The sequence below is a fragment of the Salvia hispanica genome, chromosome 6 (assembly GCF_029641045.1).
Source record: "Salvia hispanica isolate PSC_SH4W2 chromosome 6, Shi_PSC_v1, whole genome shotgun sequence".
Taxonomy (NCBI): Eukaryota; Viridiplantae; Streptophyta; class Magnoliopsida; order Lamiales; family Lamiaceae; genus Salvia; species Salvia hispanica.
In genome coordinates this window covers 1,441,316-1,451,702 of record NC_142697.1, presented here as the reverse complement: position 1 = coordinate 1,451,702, position 10,387 = coordinate 1,441,316, and the positions used below count along the sequence as shown (strand labels likewise).

Here is a 10,387-nt window from a genome sequence, read left to right as displayed (position 1 = left end):
ATTTATTATTTTATTTATAATAACAAATTTATCAATTGAAGTTAAGGAAACATCTTAATTCACAACAAATAATATCTACCTAGCTACAAATAGCTTAGTTTTTTCATGCATTGTAGATCACCATATTTCCCTTCTTCAATTGTGGCTATAAATACATCAATTCTATTCCATAACAAAATCACACTTCTCAAAACACACATATATACACACAGATACACACACACACACACAAATAGAGTGAGAATGTTGCTAAGCAATATCAAGGTTCCCTTGGCAAAGTTCCCCAAAACTATTGATCATAACCACTTCCCCTTTTCCAATATCAATATTGTTGGAAATAAGAAGGTTTTGTCAAGTGGAAAAATGAAAGTTCTATATGATGGGTACACCTACTTCAACTCTCCTTGTCACCCTCTTGAAGCAGAACTGCATCATCAAGAATTCAATGAAGCAGCAGATACTGGGATAGGAATTCTTCCTTTTTTCCAAGGGAAAAACATCCTTCTTACCGGTGCTACCGGCCTTCTTGGAAAAGGTACTCCCTCCGTCCCAAGATAAGTGACCTACTTCTTTTGGGCACAGGATTTAAGGAATGATATTTAAATAAGTTAAAGTGGAGAGAGTAAAGTATGAGAGAGGGAAAAGTAGAGGAGAGAGAGAGAATAAAGTAGGTGGAGAATAAAGTAAAAGAGATGACTTTTTGCTAAAAATGGAAATAGGTCACTTATAGTGGGACACCCCAAAAAGGAATACAAGTCACTTATCTTGGGACGGAGGGAGTATATTTTTATTAATATTGTGTGTGATATTTCGATGTATATATTCATGCTTATATTGATATTTGTACAGGTATTACAAGATATAATATTATATACTCCCTCTGTCCCATATAAATATGCCATATTTCCTTTTACGTCCGTCCCATAGAAATAGTCATATCCATTTATGGTAACCTTTTTCTCCTTCTCTTTTACTTTATCATTTATGGGCCCCACCATCCACTACCCAATTTCAACTATCTTTTCTCCTTGTCTCTTACTTTACCGAATTACGCATTAAAACCCGTGTCAACCCTAAAGGGCCTATTTCTATAGGATCGATGGAGTATATATTGAGATATTAACGATTTTCAAAATATATGAACATCCAAAAAATTTTACTCCATCAAATTTCTTAATCCAAACATATGCAATAAGGATGACATCAGAATCCTTGTAAACTCACTTTTAATATAGGAGTACTATGTTTGTGAAAAATAAATTAAATCAAGAATATGTAGAATTAAAAGTTTTGTACCGTTTTAGAGAAAATGTCAATATTTTAAAAAACAAGACCTATAAGTGAACCGGTGAAGATGTTAGTACATGGTCAATTATAGTAAATGGTCAAAAAATATTTAATTTATTTTTTGATATTTATGTTAGTACTATACACAAACAACATATATCTTACATATATATATTTGTTTAATTTAATTAGTTCTGGTGGAGAAGATATTAAGATCAATGTCTGTGGGCAAAATCTACTTACTGATCAAGGCCAAGGACAAAGAGGCTGCATTTACCAGATTAACAAATGAAGTGAGTTCTTTCCAATTTCAAAATGCTTGTAATAATATTTATATACTACTCCTACTTAAAATAATTCCTTTGAATTTTTTTAGATAACAAACTCGGACTTATTCAAAACTCTGATGGAAGAACTTGGGGATTCCTACGAAGCCATGATAAGAGAGAAGCTGATACCTATTGCCGGAAATATCTGTGAGCCGAATCTCGGAATGGATTCTCAATCTATTGCTCGAGTTCGAAAAGATGTCGATGTCATAATCCAATCTGCAGCTTCAACAGTCTTGAACGATAGGTTCGTTTGGTTCATTTCTCGTTTCTTGTTGGAGAGAATCATCACAAATACGAACGATAATTCATATAATCTATCACAAAAATTAGTCCATTTTAGTTTTGGTAACATAGGCACAGGGGAGTGTTATATTGCTAACTCAATACCTAATTGCTAACTACAACTAAATAATAGTTATTAGATATTCAAATTAAGGGCCTAAATCATCAACCAAGAAATATCAATACGATCAACAAAAAACGTCAATAAAGTCATACGATTAATTTCATAAAATATCAATAGGGGTATTAATGTCAATTAACTACATGTTTAGTTATAACTAACTTTTAAAAGAAATCCCAAAACTTTAAATTCATATAACATATATCAAATTAAAGATAATTTTATAAGGATTCCAACGATATTATATATGCATATGTTCCGACGTCAAAATTTGAAAAAAAAAACGATTTTTTGTCAATTTTTTCGTAAAGCAGAAATGTCAACATACTGTATAAAATATGTCAATATAATACATGTAGAATGTCAATATAAGCAATGGGTTAACATTCTTAAAGCATCGTGTTGACATTCTCAAAGCATTGTGTTGATATTTCCGAAACACTATATTGATATTTTCATCTAAAACCTTAATTTGACGTTTTTTTTTATATTTTTTTATTTTATTAATAAAAACGAAAATTACACGTGGCAAATTGTAGACCACACGTTTTCTAAAATCCTATGACCTTAAATTAGTTGTAGTTAGCAATTAAATGATGAGTTAGCAATTGATCACTCCCCCATAGGCATAACCCATCACATTTTTCCTTAAAATAAAAATTAATCTTGATCTATAGGTTTGTTAATTTGGTTGATTTGTAATTGTTTTCATTTTAGGATTAAGATATAGATTTAAAAGATGTGTATACGATGAAACTAGAACTATTGCTTTAAAAGATGAAGAAAAATCACACGTATTTTGAAGAATGAAATAAACATGTCTATTTATTTTGATAATAGGTATGACTTGTTGGTGGATGCGAACATGAGTGCCCCTCAACGATTGATGAGGCTTGCCAAGACATGCGATAATCTCACTCTCTTTGCCCATATTTCTACTGGTACGCAATTCTCTCTTAACACACTTGTCTTTGGAAAATATTCTCGTATTTGGTCTCTCACAAATTTACTATAGTATTAATTTGAAATTGAATTGATAGCGTATGTTAGTGGAAAAAGAGAAGGGTTGATCATGGAAAAGCCATTAATAATGGGAGGGAATGGAAGAAAGGAGGAACATTGTAATGAATCAGCCCTACTTGACATAGTTGAGGAGAATAACTTGATTCTCAAATCATCATCTTCTTCCTCTACCCAACATGATCTTACCAAAAATCTTATAAGGCTTGCCCAAGAGAGGTATACTATAATTCATTTATTCTTATACTTACTACTGATGCAAACGTGTCATAAAAGAATTATTGAACTGATTGATAAAACAAAAAAACCCCAGTTTCTTGAATTCAAAATGTGTCAATAATCTAAAATTAATTGCAAAACAACTAAACTGCTATTTATAAGTGGTTTGAAAAACCATAGGAACTCATAAGGAATGCAAATTCATTGTACATCATGGTATAGTGATGACTTTGATTCCTTGGTCAGAAGCCCATTGCGAATTTCAGGTCATTATTATCCACTAGAAGAACTTCATCATATATCCAATAAATCTCGATAAACATCGTGTATCAGGGCAACATGTTTTGGATGGCACAATTCATATCACATGACTAAAGCTATGGGAGAAATGGTTCTTGATGAAATAAGAGGAGATGTGCCTTTACTTATTATAAGGCCCACTGTTATTGAGAGCACCTATAAAGACCCTTTCCCTGGATGGATACAAGGAAATAGGTATTTATCTAGCTACCTAATTTCATTTCCAACATTTATTTTGCATCATTTTTAATCATGATTTGAATTTAGGATGTTTGATCCTGTCATTATGGCCTATGGGAAAGGACAACTTCCAGGGTTTTTTGGAAACTCTCAAGTGATCATGGATGTTGTAAGTTCAAGTGATTATTAAATGGAATTAATTAAGAATTACTCCTTATGTCCCATTAGAAATGAAACGTTTTCCTTTTTAGTTTGTCCCACTAAAAATGAAATGTTTCATAAAATGGAAACATTTCTATCTCTACTTTTTTATCTCTCTTACTTTACTCTCTCTTTATTAACTCACAAAACAACACTAAATAAAAACTCGTACCGATTTCCAAATGTTGCATATTTAATGGGACGGAGGGAGTAATTTTTTTGGTCAATAGTTTCATTAAGAAATAGTACTAATTCTTTTTTATCCTAATCAGATACCAGTAGATATGGTAGCAAATACAACAATTGCAGCTATTGCAAAGGAGGGAAACATGTATAAGCCACAGCCACAACCTAGGGTTTACCATGTTGCATCTAGTGCTACAAATCCTCTATTATATTCTGACTTTTTTGATTACGTTTTCCATTACTTCAACTCAGCTCCTCTCACCCCATCTCAAAAAATTTCAAGAATTAAATATTTTGACAATTTCCAAGATTTCTCTGAATACACAAGAAATACAATCAATGGAGATGAGAAGATGACTCTAAAATCCCAAAATCAAGCTAAAGCCCAAGCTGCATATGCCAACAAACTTTGCAAGCTGTATGAGTTCATAGGATTTTTCAGTGCAAGGTACAATATCTTGATTAACATCGGGTCTGGATTTCTTAGAGAATTTGTACAAATAAAAAAATATATTTAAAAATATACTATTGTTCAGGTTTGACACATCGAACACAGAGAAGTTAATTGAAGCAATGTCAAAGGAGGAAAGAGTTAGCTTTGAAGTGGATGCGAGAAATATAGAGTGGAAGAAGTACTTTGAGGAAATTCATATTCCTGGTTTGATAAAACATATGATCAATTGCACTATGTAAATCATTTGTATAGAAGTTATTTTGGCAATATACTTATATGTATGATTGTCTTTGTTTTCTCAAATTATTATGGTAATTATATGTTTTGTGAAATATTATTGTTTTGAAACCCAACCAATTAAACTCTTGCAATTGGTGTTTCCATACATGGCCCATACCATTGCAATTTACAAATATTTCAAGTCCTCATAGATCCATTAACATCTGCAGAAGCTCAACAAATATATTATAAGGAAACCAGCTTATTGGATTCTTCATCAATTGGGTTCCAATAAAAGTTTCCTAACAAAAAAAAAATCAAAATGATATGATTGTTACCTACTTTAATAAAATGTGTAATTAATATAATATGATAGAAATTTGTTTGATTTCATTAATTGCTTATTATTGTACAGAAGTTCGTAATAATCGACTCCCTTCTAAGGGTCAACGTTCTAGTTTATCGTGATTTGTGAATGAAGTTTTAAAGTTTGAACTAAAACCTGTGTCATCCGAAATTTTTTTATTTTTATGGGACGTCGGGGAGTACATATTACTTCGACGGTCGTAAAAGTCAATGTGTCATATACATTGTGACATATCAATACCCTAGCTTGGCTTCTGCAAATTTGAACTCTATTTTACCTAATCAAAGGAAAGAAGACCTCTCTCTGTTTTACCCTCCGTAGGCATCTACAAGCTACTAAAACCAGCTGACTTCATCTCCGATGTCAACAACGATGACGTAGTTCCCTTGTCGCAGTACTTAGTGTTGCTCCGAATGCACCACCACCACAAACCACCTTCAACAAGTGTCAACAAACAATGTGGCCAATGAAAGCCACGCACAAACGGAGGGAATACCGGAATATATACTTTATTCATAACAAGTACTCCAATTTTTTTTTTTTTTTTTTTTTCCATTTTGGTACATCAAAAAAAATAAGTCTTTTCCCATTTACAGACAGTACCCCACTATATACATTCTGATACGATAACAAAACGACATGATAAGGTTAAACACAGACACGATAAGAAAACCTTCAACACGACACGAAGACAAATTGAAGATTAACAGTATCAGTATGAACCCAAACAGCACTAGGCAAGGCATATCAATGCCAGTCGACACGATAAAGCCAAATCCGAACAGTAAACGATAAAGAAATGTTCAACACGAACAAAACCAGATAATGATAAAACACAAATTAGACTAACATTATGAACTAAAACAAGATAGTGTGTTTCGGGTTGACATCATAACCCCAAGCCAGGACAGCACCCGACTAAGAAACCTTAGACACGAAGCTAAAATGAGACGACATTCTCACTTCCGAAACTCCTGAGTGAGAAAAGGCTAGGAGAGAAAATCATGGAAAAGGTGAAGTAATCCTCTGCAGCAACCGCATCCTTAGATGAGCCGCATCTTTTCCATTAACATTAAAACATCACAATCTTTGAAAATTTTGACCCGAAAAACACACTTCATTTTAGTCAAATCCATACAAAAATGTACGGATCATTAAGCGGGGCATAAAAAATATAGGGATAAGTAAACTTAGTATATTTACATTTGAGACATAAAATTAAGTGTATTTGAAAATAAAAAATTAAATAATAAATAATACAAAGGCAGGCATGTCCGTTAATGGCAGGCATGTCCATTAATGGATTGTTTCTTCTATACACAAAGGCAGGGCTTGCTAATATTCCTTTTTGCATATGCAATCCGATCACTCGTCAATATATCCAGCTCTCCTGCCATGAGGAATACATCTTAAAATATTTTAGTTTGCGTTTTGGATATGCTTGAGCAAATTAAGTAGACAATATAAGGTGGTATGCTTCAATGAGGATCCTGGATCCGACTCTCATTATGTATACACCCTTGGAACACAAACATGGAGGCGCGTTGAAGCCGGTGCTGCTTCAGGTTTCAGATTCTATTTCGGCATCGGATGCACCATATGTAATGGCAATCTTCATTGGATGGTAAATGATATGATTAAACCCTCCTTATGTGATTTTGATGTTGAAACTGAATGTTTTAGTCTCTGCTCCTCCTTTCTTCTCTACTCCTTGGATAGTTGGACTTGAGTTGACTTTAGGGGAGTTGTCTGTTTTGAGGGACTACTTGTGTTTTTGTTACACATGTGGCGATGAAATTGTCATCGGGTTGATGAAGGAATACCATGTTTAAGTATCATGGGCCATAGAATAGAGGTTGAGTAGTATTGATTTTGATTGGAATGAAATGCCGTTTGTTCATCCTATCAAAGCTTTTGAAAATGGTGACATTTTGATGTTGCTGGACTACAAGAGGATCATCTACTATTCCAACAAGACGAGAACTACTAAACAGGTCGGTATGTTTAAGGATGTAGCTGTAGAGGAAGACACTTTCTATCTTTTGATGTTCACTCCTAGCCTTTTCTCATTCAAGAATATCGGAATTGAGAAAGTTATCTCGTTCTAGTTCATAATAAACTATTAGTCTACATTTATGTGTTTTTGTTTATAGGAGGTGTAGTTGTGTCCAAGGTTTTTTGGTGTTTTTGATTTTCTTGATTTAACTTGCTTTCACAAGTAAGCAGTGACATTTCCTCTTCCATTCTGTCCAAAATAATAGTTACATGTACATTGGCTTATGTTAAACGAAAAATAATATCATTAATGGTACATCTTTGTACTCTGTTATACCTAATCAAGAAATCTTCACAAATCACAAGGTATCTTGCCACCTGACCATAGCTTGAAGCTCAAGCATTAAACACTAACACACCGAACATGCTTATTTTAGAGATTCAGGTAGGCTCAATTATAAGGTGATTTATATCTCCGAATCGGATCGATCAATGAGACTATTTTTTGGTACATTGTTCATAAAAGATGTGTTTGCCCGGCTTAATTGGTTCAGCCAGTCCGGTCCAGTTTTTAAAATACTGTTTAAATGGCTATTGACCCTTTTATGTTTTATAGTAATTTGTATGTGTATGGTTAATGATTTCATGGTCATAGATAACATACTCATAACGACACATAAAAATGATATTAGAAGTTGATAGTTCCACTATTGTAACAACTCTGTGTTTAAAATCGCAATGGTTCATTCGAATGAATAAATTAAACTACATTTTCTATTCAACATGACAAGACCAAACCTGAACACAAACCTTTGAAATGAACCTAAAAATGTAGACTAAAACGAGATCACATTCTCGAATCCGAAACTCTTGAGTGGGAGAAGGCTAGGATAAAAAATCCATGCAGTAAAATAAACCTTCGCATCTGCATCCTGATACATATCGAGTTGTTGAAGAGTTCTTGTCTTATTGGAGTAGTAGACTAGAATAGAACCGTCCAACAACATCAAAATATCACCATCTCTAAAAAGTTTAATTGTTTCAACAGATATATAATGCCTACAAATCATCGATAAATCTAATTCAAAATTACTTATCTTGCATTCTATGGTCCAAGATTCAACGACTTGGTATTCCTTCATCATCCAGATGACAATTTCACCGTTGACAATATCATCATTGCTTGCGTAGTAAACATAACAAAGACAGTAACTCAAAACAGATAAATTCCCCAATCCATCTCCCATAAGAAAGGGGAAAGGGAAGATGCTAAAACATTCCGTTTCAACGTCAAAACCACAAAAAGCCCATAAGTAATTCGTCGAATCATATAGGAGTACTTTCCAATGGAGGTTGCCATTACATAAAATGGGTTGACCCAAGAATCTGAAACCATAAGCAGCTCCGGCTTGAACGGGCCTCCATGTTTCTGTTCCAAGGGTGTATACGTAATGAAAGCTGGAACCCATGTTCGGATTGATCCAAACCACCTTATATTGCCCACTTATTTTGCTCACACCAAATCCAACTTGTATCAATCGATACGGAATGTATATGCAAACAGGAGATTGCATATGCAAACAGGAGGAATAAATTGTATTGATGGTGAGTTGAGTTCCTCCTCGTATAAGTAAAGAGAACTAGGTCGGGCAGGGTTTTGAGTTTGGATTTGTCAAAATCGTCGGAATCGAGCAGATTGAGTCATGCTTTGCAAACGGACTTGCTGATTGCATAGCTTCGGATAGAGAGGCGTGAGAGGATGTCGGTTGTGATTTCTGTTGGTAGATTTGTGAAGAAATCTTGCACCATTTCTGCTGTTCAAACGAGGAAGAGGAAGAGGAAGATGAATTAGCAGCTGCGTTGTATCGCGTTAATAAGATTATAACTTTTATTTTGTTAAGAATCTATTTTTTCCTTTATAAAATTGCAAAAATATAAAACAAGAGCTAAATTAAAAAGAGTGATTTTCTAGCTTGATACATTGGATCTTTTCTTTTGTGTATCTTTCCTAAGTTTAAATCTTTCCTTTTAGTAAAAGCGGTAGAGTAGCGTAAAAGATTTAGGCCATTAATAAAATTTCGAATTATATGTAATGGAAATCTCCATTGGATTGTAAATAATTCGATTCATCCCGTAAGAATTTGTGGTTTTGATATTGAAACCGAATGTTTTAGTATCTTCACTGCTCCTATGATAGTTGAACATGAGAACTTTTTTTTTTGGTTGAACATGAGAACATGTGTGTTGGGATGTTGTCTGTTTTGAGGGACCGCCTCTGTATTTGTTACACATATCCCGATAAAATTGTCATTTGGTCGATGAAGAAATGCCAAGTCGAAGAATCTTGGACCATAGAATACGCGTTAAGAATTAGCGATATTCGTCTGAGTAATAGGCCGATAGTTCATCCTATCAAAGCTTTCAAAGATGATGACATATTGATGTTGTTGAACAAGAATATGCTCATCTACTATTCCAACAAGACAAGAACTACTAAACAAGTCGGTATGTTTAAGGATGCAGCTATAGAGGAATACTTTACCTATGCCATGATTTTCACTCCTAGTCTTTTCTCATTCAAGAGTTTCGGAATTGAGAATGTTATCTCGTTTTAGTTCATAATATTAGTCTACTTTATCTACATTTGTTTTCTTGAATTAACTTGCTTTCACAAGTAAGCAATGACTATAAATTCTCTTCCATTCACTGTCTCAAAATAATAATAACATTGACTCATGTCATGTTCAACAATACGATTAATGGCGCTTCTTTTTCCAAATCTCCTTTTACCAACCCTTATCATTCTATTCTATCACGAACACATAATAAAATCAAGAAATCTTAATAAATCATATTAGAAGAAAAAAGCAAGATACAGTTTTGTACTCTGTTTTACCTAATCAATGGAATGAAGATGTTTATGTGTTTTCCGACACGATAAGAAAACCTTAAACAACACGAACATGATAACAATGTGATTGAATTGTTGTTGCCATGACTCGATAACGTCAAATTGTAAATTAACATTACGAACCCAAACACCACGCGGCATGACATATCAATGCCAGTCGACACGATAAAGCCGAACCAGAACACCACATGATAAAGAAATCTTGACAAGAACACAACCAGATAACAATAAAACACAAGTTAGACAAACGTTATGAACTAAAATGAGATAGTGTGTTTCGGGTTGACATGATAACCCCAAACTAAGACACGAA

At 33.7% G+C, this 10,387-nt stretch overlaps 1 protein-coding gene across 1 annotated transcript; it reads left to right on the top strand.

Moving 5' to 3' along the window:
• Positions 1 to 211: 211 nt before the first annotated feature.
• Positions 212 to 4,891, top strand: LOC125205151 (fatty acyl-CoA reductase 2, chloroplastic-like). The gene is made up of 9 exons (XM_089062005.1): positions 212 to 535; positions 1,480 to 1,580; positions 1,664 to 1,863; positions 2,863 to 2,963; positions 3,063 to 3,261; positions 3,595 to 3,756; positions 3,829 to 3,910; positions 4,215 to 4,576; positions 4,665 to 4,891. Exons 1-9 carry the CDS (start codon positions 244 to 246, stop codon positions 4,819 to 4,821), a joined length of 1,656 nt encoding a protein of 551 aa, XP_088918131.1. The 5' UTR covers positions 212 to 243; the 3' UTR covers positions 4,822 to 4,891.
• Positions 4,892 to 10,387: the final 5,496 nt, after the last annotated feature.